The sequence below is a fragment of the Sapajus apella genome, unplaced genomic scaffold, assembly GCF_009761245.1.
Source record: "Sapajus apella isolate SASKATOON/1434 unplaced genomic scaffold, GSC_monkey_1.0 scaffold178, whole genome shotgun sequence".
Lineage (NCBI taxonomy): Eukaryota > Metazoa > Chordata > Mammalia > Primates > Cebidae > Sapajus > Sapajus apella.
Window position 1 is genome coordinate 1,229,132 of NW_022437118.1, and position 22,217 is coordinate 1,251,348.

The following is a 22,217-nucleotide window of genomic DNA, read 5'->3' on the forward strand; positions in this document are numbered from 1 at the left end:
CCCACAATCTTGGTATGAATTGGTATGTACATCCTTGCATGTTTTGCTCCCCAGAGACCCAGCTAATGAGCAGGTCTCTGGAGAGCAAAACATGCAAGGATGTACATACTAGCTCATGAGCAGTTGTGAGGCCAGATGGAAATAGCTCAGAAAATAAGAAATTCACCTGTTTTGTGTATCCATAGTCACTGGCCCTTCCAATAAGGTGGACATCCCAAGCCACTCAAATTGCAAGAATATGTGGATATGTGCAGTGTTCACATGCACATGCAACATTTTTATGTGAATACATCCTTTTACCTGATTCGGTCTGAAAGAATATGGCAAATTCCAGAACCTGGAGCATGAAGATGAGTATTTGGAAGCACAGTGTATAGCAGTTGACTTTCTGCATACAGCTGCTCTACCCAGCAGTGGCAATTCTTTGAGTATTCGGGTTTCTAAGCAGACAATCCCTTAGGACATTTACATGCTTCCCCAACCCCACTGTGGCTGAGCATTTTTGCTTACAGAAGCTGTCTTTCCTTCTAAAATGTGAAATTGGCCAGAATGAAGAGTTCTGGGTAGATTTGGGAAAAGGTTTGGGATGTTTCCTACCTTGGCAGGCACCCTGAATTCCCCATACTCTTTCAGCAGTTCCTGAGTCTCCTCTGTGGTCTCTCCAGTGGAGGTATGTGTTGAGAGGTAAAATTCACCTGTTTCTTGGATCCAGTCCAGCGCCTATGGGAGGAAACAACCCATCCAGTTCCCCAAAAGGCAGCTGTCAGTAGGAAAACATGTCATACTATAATGAAGGTTATTGTTGGGACAACTTAATGGACCCAGGAAACACTGACACAATTTGATTGGTACGTAACTTGGGAGGTTTTTTTTTTTTATGATTGAACCTTCCCCTAATTTGGAACATCCCACAAAGAGAGGGTCTCCTCCAGTAGACTGGGACTCTTCTAGGCCAGGCCCAACATCATCCATGAATTAGGGGCATAGCGGGTGATCTAGCATTTCTTCACATCTCCTGGTACCAAACTCAAAACAGAGAGCTTGGTAAATGCTGAATTGCTGACAAGTGACAACCTATTTTCTTTTCTTCTTTACTTTCTCCCTCCTATCCCCAATTTGCCTGCTGCTGTGGCCCTTTTCTGGACTAAGCCTTGGTGATGGGCCACTGCATGATCTAAAGAACTGAGATAGAGCCAGGGAAAGCTTTGGACAACCTGCTTAGCGCTGCGCTCGAACACCACGTATTGCTGGCACTGGTCTAACCGACGCTTCTTCAAAGTCCAGAAATGCAGCACGCGATTCTCCCTTTGCAGGAGCTCACTCAGGATGGCTGTGGGCAGAGGAGATGCATCACGGTCACAAGAGGCACTGAGCAAATCCAAACAACTCCTTCAGCCCCATGGCCCAGGTGACCATGACTGTACTTCAAGCCTCCTCCCCATGAGACTAATCCAGCATCAGAAGAAAGGAAGCAAAAGCTGGATATAGAAAGGATTTCTTAGAAAGGAGCAAGGTTGAACAGACTAGGGGGAGAGCCAAGTGATGAGAGTTCCTTCAACTAAGGTGGGAAGAATATGACAGCAGTGACTTACAAATAACCCCGATTTTCTTGATAGCAAAATCAGTCCTTAGTTCTAAGAAATCTTAGGAAGGGTCAGTTCCTAAAATAGCAATTTATTAAACTGGCCCCCAGAGTCTAATGAGCATGGGTGAATCTTGACGGGAATCTTAGTCATTCTTAAGGACTCACTGGAAGAGAGGCAAGAGACTTACAGTGGAATGAGGGCTGGTGTCATTGGCTTGGCAACCCACATCATGAACCATGTTCTCGGACCTGCCCAAGAGGTTGTGCACACAGCACTTTTAACAGCACAGCCTCAATTTAAACACTTCTAAATAGTGGGCACAGGGAAGCTGTGTTGGAATTATATTTTCATGTTGTCTCTGGGCCCGTGTTGTTTTGGATCTGATCATTAGAAAAGCTAAAAGTGATGTTAAATGAGAGTATACACAAGGCATGCAGCACTGCAAGTGGGCCAGGGTTAGGTATTCAGCCCATGCTATTTCCCTCTCTACATTTTCTGTTGTTTCAAGAGTAGCTGGGTACATGGGTAGATGTCTTAAGTGTTTTAAATAGTATGTTCTATGCTGGAAGCAATCAAATGTATTTTATTATCTTTCTCCTGCTTCCTGCTAGCCATATTAGATGGTAACAAAATAAATAATAAGCATATGAATAATATTTATCACATACTCAGTATGTGGAAGACACTCATTTTTATAATACCCCACAGCGCATGCACCATTATTATCCCTATTATACAGATGAGAAAACTGAGATTTAGAGAAAGCTTTTGAGAAAGCTCAGGGAAGGTAACTAGCTCAGGGTCATTCAGGTAGGAAAGGGCAGAGTTCAGATTCAGGTCAGATCTGACTTCAGAGCCTGAGTTATTAGTCACCTCGGTCTCCCACATTACTGGGGCTATAAAGTTTCTGTGCTTTATGAAGATGGAGCTTTTGTTGATTTTATGTACTTTTCATACCCCTTCATCCCCACCTCCCCAGCCAAGTTTGCCTTTCTGAGGATAGAATCTGTTTTTCATCTTTTAGGCTGAATGCTTTTTTTTTGGGACAGGGTCTGGCTCTGGCACCCAAGATGGAGTGCAGTGGTGCAGTCATAGCTCACTGCAGCCTCAACCTCCCAGGCTCAAGTAATCCTCCCACCTCAGCCAGGACCTAACTAGCTGAGACTATTGGCACATGCCACCACACCCAGCCAATTTGTATATATTTTTCTGTAGAGATGGGGGTTGCACTATGTTGCCCAGGCTGGTCTCAAACTCCTGAGATCAAGTGATCCTCCTGCCTCGGTTTCTCAAAGTGCTAGGGCTACAGGTGTGAGCCACTGTGCCCAGTCTTTTATGGGTCCAGTTATTCACCTTTCCCTGTATCTATGCCTTTATCGTATCACTTTTTCATTCCTTCCCAAAGAGGCAAGTACAGTTTCTCACTCCCCAATTGATCTCTGGCTTGGCCATATAACTTGCTTTGGCAAATGAGCTGTTAACAGATAAAACATAAGCAGGGCCTTGCAACATAGTTGTAGACTTGACTTTGTATCTTGTATCACCACTATAGGAACTCCTCCTGGGTAACTGCTGCCCCTTCCACCCAGGTCCCAAAATAAATACACATGGAGCAAACAAGACCTTACCTGGAGTGAAGGAGCTAAGCTAGCTAGACTTACAGCCTGAAGCACAACTGCACTGCTGAGCCCAGCTAAGATGCTGCTCCCCAGCCAATGCACAGCCACTTGAAGAATATATGCTTACAGCTGGATATCATTGAATTTCGGGGTTGTTATGTAGCCATATAACAACCAGCAGTATAAAGAAGCCAAAAATATGTGGCACTGGCTTTGAGTCTAGGTAGTAAGTGAAAAGGGAACTGATATATAAGGGATTATAGGTCCCTGCTCAGCTTCAACTGGGCAAGAAAGGAGTGGAAACTCATTTCCTCTAGTCTTTGTATTCCCTCGCCAGAGTTTTGCTCATTGAAGCTCCCTCTATGGTGTGGCTAAGAGAATCAACCTAGATCAGGCAGAAATCCTCGAGTTTCAAGATTCTTTTTCCTCTCTTCTTGAAAGCTTTCACATAGGTAACAACCTGGTCTTGCCTCCAAGATGTAGGCATTTCCCACTGTCTCTGGGTGCTTGTTATTCTTCAGCACTCAGAAGTGTAGGTGGGATATGTGGTCTCTCAGTAGGCAGCTGGCCTCACCCAAGCTCCTGTCTGGATTTGGAAGCCAGAACATATGCTTTCAAATGTGCTAGAAGGAGAAGTGACATAATACCAGCTCCCCACAGGTCCCCTGACCACAAATAGAATATCACATTTGGAAGAGGAACTCTGCTCCTTCCTCTCTGTAGGGAAATTTGATTCCTAGATTTAATTCTTTCCAATGGCCTCTGTTCTCTCCAACTCTTGAGCTACCTGAGCAAAGAGGGAAGCCCTTCTTAAGCAGACCACGTACCCTACCCTGTCCATGGTGTCTCCAAGCCCATACCACTCCTCACTCCAAGTTGGCTTGGGTTCCCTCTCTAGCCTCGTGCTCCAGAGTTATATTTCTCTGCCTTGGCAAGGTGACATTTGTTAAACTCTTCACCCACTCAAGGGCTAATTTCTGCATGGTTAGAATAATTTCACAGATCATGATTTAAGTTTCACATGGTCAGATAATAAGCAATTGTTTAAAGTTATGTATTTATTATCAGAGACTTTCTAGAATTGAGAGAGATTATTAAAGATTATGTAGAACAGTACTTATCTAAATTTTATGAACACACAAATCACCTGGTTGGTAAAATTGGGCAGTTCTTACCAAAATGCAGCTTCTTTGTTCTTTTTTGTTGTTCTTTCTTTTTTTTGAGACAGGGTCTCATATTGCCCAGGCTGGAGTACACTGGTGCAAACACAGCTCACTGCAGCCTCCAGCTCCTGGGCTCAAATGATCCTTCCATCTCAGCCTCCTGAGTAACTACGACTACAGGCATGCCACCATACTAGACTATTTTTTTTAATTTTTTGTAGAGACAGGGTCTCACTATGATACCCAGGCTGGTCTTGAACTCCTGACCTCAAGCAATCCTCCCATCTCAACCTCCCAAAGTGCCAAATTCAGTTCTGACTTAGTAGGTTTGGGTGTGGCCTGAGATTCTATGTTTCTTACACTCTCCCAGGGATGTCAATGGGGCTGGTCTGGAAACTACAATTGGAGTAGCAAGAGTTTAGATGCTCCCCTCATTTTAAATAAGAAACTAAAGTTTTAAAAGGCTTAATCAATCTGTGATAAATCCAGGGTTAGCATTTGGTTTTAGGATCCTCAGTCTACATTCTGTTCCTAGGCTATAAGTACCCTAGTCTTATGCTGTTCAATTTATTAACCATGAGCTACATTCAGTAATTTACATTTAAATTAGTTAATATTAAACGAAAGTTAAAATTTGTTTCCTCAGTTGCACTAGCCACATTTCAAGTGCTCAATAGGTGCTGTATTGTATAGCGTAGATACAGGCAATTTCCATTATTTCAGAAACTTCCACTAGGCAGTGCTGCCCAGACTCTAAGACAAAGGAAAATGCTTGGGGAAATTTCATCCTTGTTTTTGCATTCCAGATCTTAACGCATGTTTAAAAATTAACCATGAATCACTACTGCCCACACTATCCCACATTACACACTTTCTTCTCTAAGGAGAAGCATCAGGAAGTTTGAGATTGTGTGAAAACTGGGTACATGGAAGATTTCAGGGAAGGGCTGTTGCTGCAGTGACTGGTGGCTGGGCAGGTCTCTCACTGACCTTTCACTTGTTGCTCGGGTCCCCGAGTGTGGCTGGCGACACTGGGCATGCTGACGTTGTTCCTGTGGATGTACTTGAGAAACACCTCAGCGTTCCGCCGAGCCAGGGTACAGGCCTGAGAAAGACAAAGCTGTGAGGCCCCTGTCCCAGCAGGTGGCAGATGTATGGAATCCAAGACACTAGAGAAGGCGTACCCTCCTTCGACATTTTCTTTTCCTTTTTTTGCTTTTTGTTTTTTTGAGACAGAGTCTCACTCTTTTGCGCAGGCTGCAGTGCAGTGGCATGATCATAGCTCACTGCAGCCTCGACCTCCCAGGGTTAAGTAGTCCTCCTATCTCAGCCTACTGAGTAACTGGGACTACAGGCACTCACCATCGCACCTGACTAACTTTGTGCATTTTTTCGTAAAGTCGGGGTCTCACTATGTTGCCCAGGCTGGTCTTGAACTACTGGGCTCAACCAATCTGCCCACCTTGGCCTCCCAAAGTGCTAGGATTATGGGTGTGAATCATAGCACCTAGCCCCTCCTTGTACTTTTTGGGAGGCTCAAGAACTCTGAAGGAATCTGGAAAGAGCAGAGCTCTGAATGTCATCACTGCTTCACAGAGACTACAATTCCAATTTATGGAGCTAACCTTTCTAAGCTTTCCTTTTGTCAAGTGAAGAATTACTCCTTGTGTCTCTGCCTGTTCCATCTCAGATAAAAATCAGAAATCAGCCATCCCTTGTCTCTATGTTGACCAAGCATTACTAACATTTACTCTTACCCTACTTTTCCTCAGACACCAGAATACCTCTTACACGGCCACTGGTGTAAGTCAGGAAACATAAACCTACTTTAAAATCAGTGTGAATTAGACTTGAGCAAGTAAATTTGGTAAACATATCTATTAACCCTACATTCCAAAACTAAATGGAAAGTACCAACATTTTTCAAACTTATTTGCCCATCAAGTTCCCCCTCATCTAAATATCACTAATAAGCATCCTATTGTTGAGAAATGCCAGTCTGCATAAAGAACTAACAGCTGTTATATCAGCTACTCCATTTATGATTCATATTAGCTGTGGTGGACAGAGAGAGGGCTGGTCACATTCTCCTTGTTGTACTGATGGACAAGACTGAAGCCCAGAAAGGGCAGAAGTCAGAAAGCAACTCATATGTAGGATCTAGGATGACTGACAGCATTTCTTGTTCCTCTCAAGCCTAGTATTTTCTGAATTTCTCTACAAAGTAGCTTTTTGTTTTCTGTTTGTAAAGTAATAAATAGTAGCATACTAATTTTTAATCTATAATTTTCAGAACTAAATTATCTCTAGATAAAACCGTGAAATTTTATTTCATTTTTTTGAAATTTTATTTTATATTTTTCTTCTACATACCCTGAAGTGTTAAATTTTAGAATCTCATATTTTCCCTCTGATCCTACAAATTATATAATTAAAAATTATTATATAATTAACAGAAACATAATTATAAAATTTTATAATTTTCTGGTTATATTAAAAAACCAGCAACAAGGGCATCTGGGGATATCTGGTACACAAACGCCTGCTAGTGAGTCCATGAACACAGAGACTCCTGAATACAACAGCTTAATGGTGGTCTTAGCCTAAGGAGTTTCAAACAGATCAACTAATGAATACAAACAGCTCATATTCTATCTGTTGGTTGGGCATATAATTCCCACAGTGATAGGGAGCTTCTCACTATGGTTTTAGGGACATATGGAAAACATCAGACCAGAGGATTTTCTTATTCTTTCTTCAAAAGAAACATTTTCTTTTAGTTTTATGAAGAAATATTTTTTACTTCTATTTGAGATTTTTATATGCTCTACTTAAATTGTTTCATTTTAAAATTTGCTTTTTAATAGAAAAAACTTTAAAAAATCATCATAAGCCCTGCACAGAAGAATTTCTATTTAGTCTTATTAATAAGAGCTGATTACTAAAGGTTCCGACCAGTACAGGTGCAGATATCAGATAGTTGGTAGGAGGGCAGGGAGAGGCCAGCTTAAAAAAATAATAAAAATTAAGCTCAAAGTGGTGGTGAAGTAGAGAAAATCCCTAAAAAAGAAAGGCAGTTAATTACAGAATGGAATAAAATCAATGGCAACATGTCAGGGTATAAAAATGATCTCTTCTATTCCCAGAAACCTGAAAGGAAGCAGAACATGAAAGCAAGAAATCTGAGAGCAAATGGAGCTTTCAGATGAGCTTGAACACAGAAGAGAACAGGCGATCAGAGGAGAAGATCAAAGGTTGGGGAAAGAGGCTCACAAGGACTTCCCACACCAGCTGACAATCTGTGCAGAGCAGGCCTGTGCTTCCTCCCTCAGAAGGCAGGGCTCTAGGAGAATACTCGGAATAAGGCATTTTTCTCTTAATACAGAAGAATGAATAGTGTTACGTGTATTGGTAATTGCTAGATTACCAATAATAATAGTGTTACGTGTATTGGTAATTGCTAGATTACCAATAATAAATAATAAATAAATAAATAGGGCATCCAAATTCATTTCTTTAATTCTTACCCTAAAATTTTGTATCTTCCATTTATAAAATATTTTAATCGTGTTTTATATTTAAGCTTATATCTTTTCAATATTACTATAAAAATAATTTAATTAGCAAAACACAACTGAATGAAGCATGCCTTTTTCTCAGTTAACACTACCCATGGGATATTGGGATATCTAGATTACAGCAGATATCCCAATTATTGCCTAACTATACAAAAAGTGATTGCCTAACTATACAAAAAGTGATTGCCTAACTATACAAAAAGTGCTAAGAGAGAAATAAATGTTGGAAGAATAACCTTTCACCCTCTCACATTAACCAATCAACATCTTCACTATACTCCCTTCCCCCTTTAGGGAAGAGGTCAGAAAAAAAGGGGGATAGGAAGCATGTTTGAAGCTCTGTGTGTTTGTGTGTGTGTATGTTTGTGTGAGTGAGAGAGAGAGAAAGGATGAAAGAAGGCCAAGGCCAGGAGTCTGAGATCTTGCATGGCAATGTGCTCTGACCTTAAGAAAAGCCTCCTTTTGTTCCAAATGTTTGCTGATGAGTGGAATGACATGGTCGATCTCTGCCGCTGGCCCCAGCTTATCTCGTCCACCACACCAGTCCTCATCTCTCCGGTATTCTTGCTCTAAGCTCTCCAGGACACTACAGACCTAGTGAATCATGGAAGAAAAGACTCAGTAAATTAATTAGGAAGCATTCTCTGAGAACCTTCATCCTATAGAACCCTACACAGGTGACATTTTTCATTTGAAGTTTAGTGCCTCTCAGATATCTAAGAGAAGCCCAGGAGGCAATGACAGTCCTGTGTCTGAAACCTGGGAGACATAATTACTGGAGATATGGATTTCAGAATCTTTTTTTTTTTTTTTTTTTTTTTTGGAGACAGAGTCTCACTCTGTCACCAGGCTGGAGTGCAGTGGCACAATCTCAGCTCACTGCAACCTCCGCCTCCCGGGTTTAAGCAATTCTCCTGTCTCAGCCTCCTGAATAGCTGAGACTACAGGTGCGCACCACCATGCCCAGCTAATTTTTGCATTATTAGTAGACATGGGGTTTCACCATGTTGGCCAGATGGTCTCAATCTCTTGACCTTGTGATCCGCCCACCTCGGCCTCCCAAAGTGCTGGGATTACAGGCGTGAGCCACTGCGCCCGGCCCAGAATCATCTTTTTATTAAGGTTGCTGACATTAACTAGGAATAGTAGGTAGAGTAAGAAAGTAAGACAGTCTAGTATCTTTGGAGTTTCAGTGTTTTTATGTATTATATTGTTATAAATTCACAATAACTATAAATTAGGTAGAACAAGAAATGAGGTTTGGAAAAGATACTTGACTTGTCCAACCATCTGTACTTGTCCCATAGTAAGTAGCCTCAAGCAGAGACAAAAGAGGAAGTTGCCTATCTTGTATGGTTTATGGGTCATAAATGAATGTCATCTCTTTCCTTCCCTGGAGAAAAATGTCTCAAAAAATCCAACCATAAGACATAACATCTCCAGGACCTCTATTACAAAATACACATTTCCTGCAGAGGGTGCAGAGCCAGGATCGCACCATTGCATTCCAGCCTGGGCAACAGAGTGAGACTCTGTCTCAAAAAAATAAATAAATAAAACCAATAATACAAATAAAAACAATACAGTGTAACAACCATTTATATAGCACTACTTATAATACTTAAGCATTATAAGTATAATTAATATAAGTATCTTATAATACTTAAGTATTATAGGTAATCTACAGATGATTTAAAGTACATGGGAGTATATATATAGGTTATACGTAAGTACTATGCCATTTTATATCAGGAACTTGAACATCTGAAGAGTTTGGTATCTGTGAGGGATCCTGGAACCAATACCCCATTGACATGGATATTGGATTTCCTTCAATAGACCTTGATTACTTGTTTGGATATGGCAGCAGGGAAGAACAGCTATGACTATCCTTGGCCTTCTCTGAGAAATTCTTTTGATGAAAGATGTCGTTGATATCTTGTTTTTTCTTTTTTTGAGATGGAGTCTAGCTTTGTCGCCCAGGCTAGATAGAGTACAGCGGCATGATCTCAGCTCAAGGAAACCTCTGCCTCCCAGGTTCAAGTGATTCTCCTGCCTCAGCCTACTGAGTAGCTGGGATTACAGGCACCCAATACCACATCCAGCTAATTTTTGTATTCTCAGTATAGATGGGGTTTCACTATGTTGGTCAAGTTGGTCTCGAACTCCTGACCTCAAGTGATCCACCCACCTTGGCCTCTCAAAGTACCGGGATTATCGACAGGAGTGAGCCACCATGCCTGGCCAGATGAAAGATGCCTTGGGATGGGCATTCACTGAGTTATGAACTGAGCTAAAAGATGTGCTGAAAGCTGTCCCAGGAAGAACACCCTCACAGCCAGACATGCTTCTCATGTCACGAGACGATCTGTCACTGTACTTGAGGTGACTTCTCTAGTCCCATCTCCAGCACCACACCTTTCTTTCTGCAAGGCCTGAAATGTACAGGCAGGCTCATGTTTTGTGATAAAACAGCTTATAGACATGCAAAATTTTAATAAAAAGAGTACCTGAGATCTCTCTCATGATAGGATTGAACTTAGGACCAAACAATTTGGGAGTCAGAAGAAATGAAAAGATTATTAGGTATAAATACTTTAATTTAACGCGTGAGGAAAAATAAATCCAGAGGGGTAAAGTAACCGTCAGCAGGGTCACTTCAGGGTAAAATTTCCTAACTCACTCCAGTGCCCTTTACCATCTTGATCCATCTCAAATTAAAATGTGTGTATAATAATAGACAGAAATTAAGCCTCATTTGTTTCCATATGGATATTCAGTTGCCCAGCATCCTTTGTTGAAAATATTTTCCTTCATTGTTTTGTCAAAAATCAACTGACTGTATATATGTGGATCTACTTCTATAACCACTATTCTGTCTCATTGTGTTTATTCTTACACCAAATACCATTGTCTTGATCCCCGATGCTTTAGAATAAGTCCTTAAATCAGTCAGTGTGACTTGTCCAACTTTGTTCTTCCTTTTCAAAATTGTTTTGGCTGTTCTAATTTCTTTGCATTTGTATTATTTGCATTTGCATTTTATTTCCATATAAATCTTGGAATCAATGTATCAATTTCTACAAAAAAAAAAAAAACTTGCTGGGATTTGATTGAGACTGGGTTCAATCTATAGATCAACTCAGGAAGCTCTTTATCATCTTAGTCTGCAGTTCCCCTCTTCTGTGGCCATCAAAGGAGTCATCTCTCTGAAACAACAGAAAGGACTGGGAGAAGGGATGGAAACTCTAACGCTGGCTACAGGGACCTCTGAGACACATGTTATATTTGCTCCAAGGCAGACTTTCCAATGGTCCCTGTAAGTCACCCAAGGAGAATGATTCTGATTTATTCAGAGAATTCAGAGGAGGAAACTACTGTACACTGAATAAAATTACTCCTGTTTAAAACCTCTGTTTCATAAAGAGAATTCCCTAACAGCATCCAAGTCATTTAAAAAATCCTCGTAGCCCTGTGCATATTGCTGTACAAACCAAAAGGAATTATTTATTAATTCCTGCCTTTTCTCCCACAGCAGCACCATCTTACCAGGTATGTTCCTAGTTCCCCAATGAAAGAGAGCTGTGTTTCCTTCAATAGACTGGGGGCCTCAGGAATGAAAGAACCATGTGTTTTTCAAGCAGTGCATAATGTCTAACTGTGATAGATTTAATTATTGTTCAGCAACTATTCATTCTCCTCTCCTAACCTTCATAGGAGGTATTGCTGCCTCACTGATGCTGGCTTGGCCATGTGACTTGTTTTGGCCAATGAGAGAATAAAGAATATGACACAAGCAAAGACTTGAAATGCACTTGTATGGTAGATTTTGGATTCTTTCATTCCTGCCTTTAACTATAAATGTGCCTGAGATGGCTTCAGGTCAAGAAGGACAAGAGACATGGTAACAGATCTAGACCCAATCTGTAGCTCAAAGCCTAGTTCTACCAAGCTCAGCCAAGATCAACTGAATCCTAGATACTTAAGCAAAAAAAATAAATGCTTACTGTTTTATATCACTGAGTTCTGGGTGTTTTGTTACACAGCACTAGGGTGGTAACAGCTGACTAATATACTGTCAAAATCGAGAATTCAGTATATACCCAATTTCTATTTCAACATCTCCCTATAGATCTGATGAGTTTGAGAAATTTACGAAAAATAAATCACAAGGTCCAGTGCTCAAATGGAAAGGATGATAAAGAAGCTAACTGTGGTGTTTCCAGAAACCATTCTTCATATGTTAGTACTAAGAGGACTGGCTTCTTGCTGACCTAAGGACTGCACATTTACACTGCAAGGCAGAAAATAGCCCTCTGTCAACCTCAGCCCCACAAGCCCCACAGCCCTTTCCCTCACCTGTTCAGAAGTTTTGTAAAAGGCCACAGAGGCATTGACCAGTTTTAGCCGGTCTTCCATCTTCAGCATGAGCTGCTGCCAGTGGAGGGCCACCTTCTCAGCACATTCCCGGATGGCATCGGCATCGTAGTGGCCAGCCTGGAGCAGCACCTCAGCTTTCTGCTGTACCTGCAGGGCGCTCTGGTGCGTCTTCTGCAAGGAAGTGGCATGAAAGAGGGACTGGGCACAAGGGGAGGAGAGAAAGGTCCGTGGGAACAACCCAGGCGTGGTATGGGAGGGGGTGGAGTGAGGCGTGAGTGGAAAGATGCAGAGAAGTTAAAGAGCTTTAAATGATTGATCCATGTTGTCATGACCATTAATACATTATTTTTAAACATATTAAAAAATCATACATTTTTATCAGCTAATTTCTCACGACCCTAACTCCTGTCCCCATTTCTTTTTCCTTGCAGCACTCTAGATTTTAAGGACATTTCAGTTTCTATAGTAGAGAAACAGAAGTTATGTATCAATCTGCTCCCTAATTGGTTCATAAATTAAATTTCCTTTACAAATAGAATAAAATTGTACATTGAGTTTTCACAGGAGGTTACTACCACAGTCCCATTTTATAGATTAAGTATAGGCAGCACATGAAAAGAAACCACGTAACACAAATCTCAGCTGACAATGCAATCATTTAAAACATTAATAATCAGTTGAAAAGGATTCCAGCTGAAGGAATAAATTTGGCAGGTTAATAAAACTAGAGAGTAACCTCCTTACATTATCCCTTAATTATTTACCAGGAGGGCACAAAAGTGCAGGAGAAAATTCACCTCAGTGTTATTTACATAACCCTTAAGGAGTTATATATATATAACTCCATATATATATATATGTAGAAGGTCTATTTTTTTTTCTTATATTTTGTTTTTTTTTTTGAGACAGGGTCTTGATCTGTCACCCAGGCTGGAGTGCAGTGAAATGGTGCAATCGTGGCTAGCTGCAGCCTTGAACTGGGCTCAAGAGATCCTCTTGCCTCAGCCTCCAAATAGCTGGGTAGCCGGGACTACAGGTGTGTGTCTCTACACCTGACTAATTTGTTACTTTTTGTAGAAATGGGGTCCTGCTGTGTTGCCCAGGTAGGTCTCGAACTCCTGGCCTCAAATGATCCTCTGGCCTCAGCCTCCCAAAGTGCTTGGATTACAGGCAAAAGCCACGACAGCTTGCCAGAAGTTCTTTTTTTTTTTTTTTTTAATGCTTTCTGATTTAGGCTAAATATGCTATGTGTTCTCTGAGTTTATATTAACTGTAGGAGGTGGGGAGAACTAGGGTGTCAGGGAGAGAACCAAATGGAATTAAGATTTACTAAGACAAAATACTGACGTGGATGATTCTATGAGAATGTTAAAGTCCTAATGACTTGAAAGAACTACTATCATTCCAACCTCAACTGTTGGGACTGTTCCAGACTAATGGTATAGTACTAATTTGGCCTTTGCACTTTGAGAAAATGATAGTTCAGCTGACAGTGAAAAAGAACAGCTAGAACTCAGTAGCTTACTCCAGAATTATTTTCTACCCTTCTTCTTGGGCAGCAATTCTGGACAGTTCCCAAGAGCTAATCCACTCTGCACTCCCTGTGTCCAAGCACAGCCTCACTCATTTTCACCTATGCCTCTCCCTGATTCCCACCATGATGCCCCTTCACCCTCATTCCAGATTGCAGTCTACACATTCTCATTTATCTTCTCCAGTCTATCCCCCACCTCTGGCTTCTCTTCACTCTCTCCTGAATCCGTATTCAGAGTTAGCAATGTTAGCATGACCTCCTCTTACGACCTAGACTCCTTCATTGCCTGCCTTTCCACTAAGTCAACCCTCAATCCTGATGACCACATCAGCATTTGGGTTCCTAATTGCTGAATGCGGCTAGAGAGAGTAAGCTAGTGGGTAGAAATGATCCACTACAATCCCTGGTTTTCTTTCTTTGTCTTACTTATTGGCATCATTTTCTTTTCCTGTCTCCTAAAAGTAGAGGTATCAAGGTCAGCTCTCCCACCCCTCCCACCCACTGCTGCAGAGCTTTCATCTACTCCCTTAGTTTCTATTATCTTCTCTTTGCAGATGATTCCCCAGTCTATGTCTCTTGTCTGACATCTGACTCTCTTCTTTAGTTGCTCTCAGATGCAAGAGTGAGTTGCCTGCACAGATCTCGCCCTAGTGAGCAGCACTGATTCAGTTGATTTAGCAGTCTGTTCCATGTCAGACTGGCAGAAAGATGCATTCTGTAAAAGTGACCTTCCTGGAGAGAGGAGGGGCCTTTGCCAGTGAATGGGAAGGGCTTCACTGCTCTATTAGAGTCTCTACCTCCCCCAGACAGCTTCTCAAGTTCCACAGCTGAAACTAAACTCCTCCTCTCTTTAAAACAGTTTTCCCATGGTAATCTGCCACTTCTGTTGGCACTCTCCCCTCTCCTCCTAGGATTAAAATCTTGACATCATTCTTGCTTGCCATTCCACTCTCCCCAGTCCCAGCCCAGCCCTCACCACTTTATACACAGACTGTTGTGGTGATGACCTAATGAGTCTTCTTGCCTTCCATTTCTAATTCAAAAATTCATTTTTGACATTTTTAACGGATCCCTTTAATTCTCTGTAATGGAAAGTACTAGCATTATGTAACTTCTAACATCTTTTCCAGTTCTAAAACTCTCATTTTATGCCATAAATGTCACTAACTTCTCTCAGTTCAAGTCTTCAGTGGTCTTCCCATTGCTAGTCCAAACTTTGGAGGCTGTCATTAAAAGGCCCTCATTACAACACGGTCCCAAACTACGTCTATAACATGACCACCAATTAGTTCCTTACAAAAACCCTTTGAAAACACATCATGTACTTTCTTGCTTTTGCTACCTTCATTCTTCCTGCCTTTAATAAATGTCCCAAGTCTCTCCCCATACATGTTCCAGCTTTCCTTTGAGACTCAGCTCAAGTCTACCCTCCTTGGATGAGGCCTTTCCAGACAGCCTGAGACTCACAGTAAACCACCCTCTTCTGAACTTCTATGTCACTCATCCAACACTTGGCTGATTCTCCTTACTTAGACTGTGACACTCAAGGCAAGGATGGTTTGAAAAATCATAAGCACTGTGCCTCTATGCAGATATTTTCTAGTTCTCTCAACATGACTACAAGGTGGATATTATCATTCCCATTTCACAGACTAAGAAACTGAGGATCAGCTGGCTAAGTGACTTGCTCAAACACGTACAACCCAAAGAAGTAATGAAACCAGAAATAAGACTCATATTTGACCCATCTCCAAACCTGTGCTCTTTCCATTATATCACATCATCTTATCTCTAGCAATTAGAACAGTACCTATAGTATCTCATTTAAAGGAAGGGTTCACCAAATGAACATTAACAATTATAATTATCTGGCCTCTTCTCAATATCTAAAATGAGCATATAATTGTTACCATAAAACAGTTATGTATTTTTCTCTGACAAAGGAGAAATAAACCTTAATTTTCCTACAATATATGGAAATATATATATAAGATATATATAAATGTTCTTTCTTACTTTGAAACTCATTATCATGTAACAGTCCTGGGACCATCTTCCCCCTTTAATTTCCTAAATGATAAACTCTTATCCATACAACATAATCTTTGCTTTGCTAAGCTTAACTCATTATTTTGCCCTTATTTCTACTCCCCATTATCTAATCCTATTGAGTGCTACATTCTTAAGACATGGATTATCATGGACATTAATATTTAGTAGGAGTACTCAGAAGAAAATGGAACTGAATCAACTGAATTTATTATCCAGTTTTAACTACTTCTGCTGACATAATGCTTATTCTTAAAATGCATAAGAGGATTTCAAAGAACAATAGATTTTGAAGTTCACAGTTCATGAAGATTCATCAGCTACATCTTGGATACTAACAAATAGTATTTCTGGGTTTGTCTGACAAAGCTAAGTTTCTTTCAAATGCTCTGTACTGCTTTCCATTCTGAATGGCTCTGGGGAAGACTTCTTGAAACCAAGGCTACTTCAGGTAAAAATCCTGAGCTTCCTTAGAAAGGCCAAAACCTTCAACCTGATGAGCTCACTCAAGATATTACAAGGTTCATCACAGTTCTAGTATATGCCTATTTTTCTGGCTTAGTTGTTAATAATTCTCTCCTTCACTTTTAAAGAATCTCATTTAAAGAATAAATTATATGACATCCCTTTTATAACTTTTTAATTTTCCCTGTGGAATCCAGGGTTCTTTCTGAGGGTTCAAGAAGTCAAATTATGCTCCCACCAAGAATCACTGTAAAGGCCTCCAGTAACACTGTCAAAATAAGTTAAACCAAACCCAACTGCTATCACTCCCTTTGAAATAGCTTATATCTTCTCTGGCATATTTTCCTTCTGATGGAGAACCTTGTCTGAACTGACACACTTAAGGAGAAGTGCAGGCCACCTGGAGAACAAGCATATGTTGCAATTCTAGTTCTGTTCTTTTCATTGTTCTAGCCAACACAGACTCTGCCTACCTTTCATTCCCAATATCTTCCGGAAATCCTAACTGCTCTGCCATGCCCTCTCCAGACCAAGTGGCCTATATCTCAACATCAATTCCAAGAATATTTGATCAAGTGGTATCCATATAGAAACCAAGAACTGATTAAGAGGTGTTTATGCTTAATGAGCCTCTATTCTGTAAAGGTGCAACAGCATCTAACAAATGAATACATATTGCATATGCAGTCATGTGGGATGTAGTCATTTCAAGCACTGTGAATACATTTACCCATGCTTCCTCACAAGCTCATTGAGATGCTCAAGTGTGTTATGACACTTAGTCTTACTTGTCCACCATTGGATTAAGACAAATCTTTTCATTCAAGATAAATAAAGAGGAGGTATGGCTAAGAGCTGTCTTCATTCTACCCAGCATGCCTCATAACTGTGCTACACCTTTAGTCTGATTGCTCAGCCTTCATTTCCTTCGTTGCTGCTTATGACTATGGGAACTTGACTACTGTGTGCCGGATTCTTTTTCTGTTTCTGAGACAGGGTCTCACTCTGTCACGGGCTGGAGTGCAGTGGACTGCAACCACTCAGCTCACTGCAACCCCCACCTACTGGGTTCAAGCAATTCTCCTGCCTCAGCTTTCTGAGTAGCTGGGATTACAAGCACCCACCACCACATCTGGTTAATGTTTTTGTATTTTTAGTAGAGACAGGGTTTCACCATGTTGGTCAGGCTGGTCTTGAACTCCTGACTTCAAGTGATCTGCTAATCTTGGCCTCCCAAAGTGCTGGGATTACACACATGAACCACCATGCCTGGCCCCAATTCTTGATTATAACCCCAATCTTATTTTTTTTCTTTATAGTGAATACATCCTAACACTGTGATATTTGGGTGTGTCAGTTAGCTACAATAGAGACAGCTGATGACAATAAAACTTATTTCCCTGGTTAATTCCTCCTTAGAAAATGATTTGCTGATACTGTGTGCACAATATAAAGTTGGTTTTTGAATCTCAAATCTCAGACAGTTCTTCTAGTACTAGTAATGGCTCCTAAGAAAATATCATGCATCTTAACACTATGTTTATATATCCAAGATAGTTTCTAGGAAATTAAATGGCTGCAATCAATCAATACTAGTTTTAAAATGGTTAGCAATCAGTTGGATTACTGCATAAAAAGACACAGGCAATTAAAATTTTATTGTTTTGCCATCATTGTTGTAGAAATGACGCATTAACAATCTTTTTTTTTTCTTTTTTTTTAAGTAAAAGATAACACCTTTGCATTTCTTACACACCCAAAAGTGGGTTAAATTCTATACTGAACCATAAGTATTGAATGTCTTGGAAGTTCTCATTCTGTCTGTTTTCCCACTGGCAATGAACTTATTTTATTTTTAATATAGTTCCCATGGTTCATTTCCTACTCTTTTTCCTACACCACTATAAAGCAATCAGTTCAAGTCTCTCTGGAAAGGACAATGTCCCAGTAAAAAAGGATAGTTAAGGGTACTTAAAACAAAATTTGTATTAGATTATCATAAATGAAGTTTTATTTTTTTATTTTTTACTTTTTTTTTAAGATGGAGTTTCGCTCTTGTTACCCAGGCTGGAGTGCAATGGCGCGATCTCGGCTCACCGCAACCTCCGTCTCCTGGGTTCAGGCAATTCTCCTGCCTCAGCCTCCCGAGTAGCTGGGATTACAGGCACGCGCCACCATGCCCAGCTAATTTTCTGTATTTTTAGTAGAGACGGGGTTTCACCATGTTGACCAGGATGGTCTCGATCTCTTGACCTTGTGATCCACCCGTCTCAGCCTCCCAAAGTGCTGGGATTACAGGCGTGAGCCACCGCGCCCGGCCTATGAAGTTTTATTTTTAATAGCCTTCCAAAAAGTCCCTGTTGATAAACTTCTTCTGGTTGCAGTTTATTTTTAAATATTGTTCTACCAGCATTATTGAACAACTACTTTGAGCAGGGTATACTACATCTGGTGCAATCTGCTCCAACAGTCATTATCCTTGTTAAAAGGCAGACTTTGACAATAGTATCTAAGGGTTACATGTAAATCTAAGGTTTAAAAATAGGACCCTAATTTATAATGACCTTTGCACTTGTTTATCCTCAATCCTGAGTGATCTTGACTGGAAATGACTTCTAACCTTTTAGTTTTACATTTCCTCATATGGTACAAATCTAGAATGTATGGAAAAACAAAAAAACAAACAAACAAAAAAAAAGCAACGTACCAGTGGCCTTAAAGGTTGAAGGTACAGATATGTACCAAAGATTCTCATATGAAGTGTGAATACTTGTATTCTAATACCAGGCCTCCCTGGGGGATGAACCCCTGCATTTGCTTCCCTATCAATTCCTGGGTAAGATGAGGCTCCCTGGACCATCCCACTAGAAGGGGTATAGCCTTTGCTGCCTGAAGGGACACCCATACCTGAGACTCACCCTGCCTGAGGTACAGAGCAGAAAGGGGAAGGGAGGACAGTGCAGCCAGATTTGGGTGTTACCTCGATGGCCAGTTGGAACTGCTCATGCTCCCGCTGTAGCTGCTCTGCTTCCGACAAAGAGCTGGCATTGACCAGGCTGGCGTTGAGCATTGACTCTCCATTGCGGATCCATCCCAGGACCTAGGGAGTTGGGACAAGCACACAGGTGAATGGCCTTCCGCAGTTTCCCCAGAGCTGTTGCCTCCTTTCACAGGGACTTCAGTCAGAGAGAGCTTACTATCTTTTATCTTCTGTTGGAGAGAGACAGGGAGGGTCTCCACAATTAAAATGGTAATCTCCCCAATCTTACTGAGCACCTGTGCCATAAAGTACTTATTTTTTGTGCCAGCTTCATTCCCAGCTCCACATCACCCCTCTGTCCCAATTTCCTTACCCATTTAGTTTAAACATTACTTAACCTGGTTGTACTGTATGCATGTCTAAATATCTTTCTGGAACACAGAAGGGTATAAATAAATAAATTCCATCTGTTGGTATCCTTTTCTTTTTTATAAGGTCCAGTTCAAGTAACAACAACTCATTTGTTGCTACAAATCTTTACAATCTCTTCTTGGTCTAGTGCAAGCATATCATTTTGTATGTCCCATCTTTATGGTATTCACCACAGACTTCCTGGTTCTGTTATTTCAACCTATGTTTCATCTCCCCTGAGAACACAAATTTCCTGAAATCTGGGGCAATATATTAGTCATATTTTAGTCTCACAGTACCTGGCACATACTTTGCATATAATGAGTATAGTAATGTTTTTGAAGTAATGGCGAATACCCAGGTCACACCTGAGCAGTGAGTCTGATTTCCTCTACCTTGCAAAATAACCAAGAGTAGGCAGGTTTGAATTTCAGTAGGTAAATAACCCCCCCAAAAAAGAAAAGACAAAGAAAAGCAAAATAACAGGAATAACCCATATTCTGGATCAGAAAAAGGGGAGTAAGCTGTAATATAATTGACTTAAATTATTTAGAGGCCATGGGTAGCCTGAATACAACTTCTATATGATGTTAACATGCACTGGGAGAAAGAAAACTCAACAACGGATTATTAGGATAGAAGGAGAAACAGCTGACACTGTCTAGACAGTTCTAGGTGAAATGGGGATGTGGCAATTATCCAGCTAATAAAGTCAGAGCAAATAATGCAACTGGAAGAGCTAGGCTCTGAAAACCTACCTGGTGTCTGGTCACCAGAACATTGCCAAATACTTTATTTATTAGGGAGTCTGAGAGTTTGCCTAAAGAAGAAATAAAAGCTATTCTGAAATTTCAAGATCAGTAAATACCATCCATATGTCACCTCATGCCAAAGGGGAAGACATCATGATGTGTTTCAGATTTGCTTTCAGATTTTCCTCTCCTCTGCTTCTTCACATTAAACAATTAGAAAATACCAAGCCCACTCTCGTGCTCCATAACTCATAGGCACCTCTCAAATTTCAGCTCTGGGCAAAAAATGACTCATGCCTTATTGTACATAGATAACATCAGGGCATAAATCCCACTAAAGCTGGGCTACTTGGATTGAGACATCAATTCATGGCCAGACTGGCAGATTGTAGATGAAATGCCAATCTGTAAAGCAATTAGTTACAAGAAATAACTGCTCCGAGTGTTCACATGAAATCCCTGTTGACACTGGTGGACTGTGGATGGCTGGCTAGAGGTGCTAATGTTTTTGAAAAGTTGCCTGTAACTTTGGGCACACGCATTCATAGACTGCATGCCCAAATGCCTCATTTCTTTGGGAAATGGAGCTCACAAGGTCCCTCTGCCATGATTCATTGCATTTTGTTTGGTCTGAAGATGCATTTGAGGGTGTCAGAGAAACCATTTTTTCAAGTGCATCACACATCAATACCTATGGGACAATATGACTCCCTTTGGGCCTCTTCAGTTTTGTTAGAATATTTTTCTCTCCAGTTTCAGCCAACAGGAAACATGAGTTATAGCTATGGTGGTGGGATCCCTATTTACCAGCTTTCCATTTAGAAACATCATGGGTTTCAGTACCTACTTTTTAAAGTACATTGCATCATTTCCTTGTTCATTTTTATTTACTAAATGCTGTTTAAAAAGGCATCCCAGGACTTTAAAGTGGGAGATTTGACTTTGGGAAGCTAAAAATGCATGGTAGTTTATATCCATGGCTTAGTTCCAGGGTGGGACTGATCCGTATGAATGAGTCAGTCCTGGAAGTAGAACTGGCATAGTAGAGAAATAACATAAAATTTGGAGTCAGATTATCTGGCTTTTTTTTACTTACCTGGCAAAATCACTTAACCCCTCTGAACCTCAGTTCTCTCATCTGTAAAATAAGGATGATTGTACCTTCCCTTTATGCATTGTAGGGTTGATGCAACAATGTGTAAAATGTAAAGCCTGATGATTATGATGGTACTGGTGGTGATTTTTAGTTTAGAGCAAAGCTGCGTAATAATGTGATTATTTATACCTCTCTCAATGAGAAGAGAGATTTATTCCATGATCTGTATGAGCTTATTGGCATATTCTGATGTGATGTAGCTTCCTTAGCTGTTTTGTCATCACTATTCTTTTACTCTGATCACTGATAACCCTTGTTGGTATAATTTTCCATTACTGCTGTTTTTCACCTTCCAGGTTCATAAAACTGGCTATTCTGTGTGCATACAAACGTGTGCAAGTTAATAAATATCATAATTAAAATGAGAAAATGTTGGTTCTACTAATCTTGAGCTGTGTGACCTTGCAAACATTATTTAAGCTCCCTAAGGCTCAGTTTTCTCATCTGTAAAATGTGAACACTTTCCTTGCATAAGGCACAGGGTAAAGAGAAAAGAAAATAATTAATGTAAAGTTATTTTTCAAACCATAAAATGAATATTGAC

The 22,217-nt window shown here is 40.6% G+C and overlaps 1 protein-coding gene across 1 annotated transcript in view; it reads right to left on the reverse strand.

Moving 5' to 3' along the window:
• KALRN (kalirin RhoGEF kinase) overlaps window positions 1–22,217 on the reverse strand; it is a 602,830-nt gene that overhangs the window by 279,593 nt on the left and 301,020 nt on the right. Inside the window, exons 16-21 of the mRNA XM_032268307.1 lie at window positions 19,355–19,474; window positions 12,306–12,524; window positions 8,391–8,540; window positions 5,359–5,473; window positions 1,215–1,330; window positions 598–720 (exon numbers count right to left, since the gene is read on the reverse strand). Coding sequence (XP_032124198.1) covers window positions 598–720; window positions 1,215–1,330; window positions 5,359–5,473; window positions 8,391–8,540; window positions 12,306–12,524; window positions 19,355–19,474 — 843 coding nt within the window. The remainder of the gene's footprint in view (window positions 1–597; window positions 721–1,214; window positions 1,331–5,358; window positions 5,474–8,390; window positions 8,541–12,305; window positions 12,525–19,354; window positions 19,475–22,217) is intronic.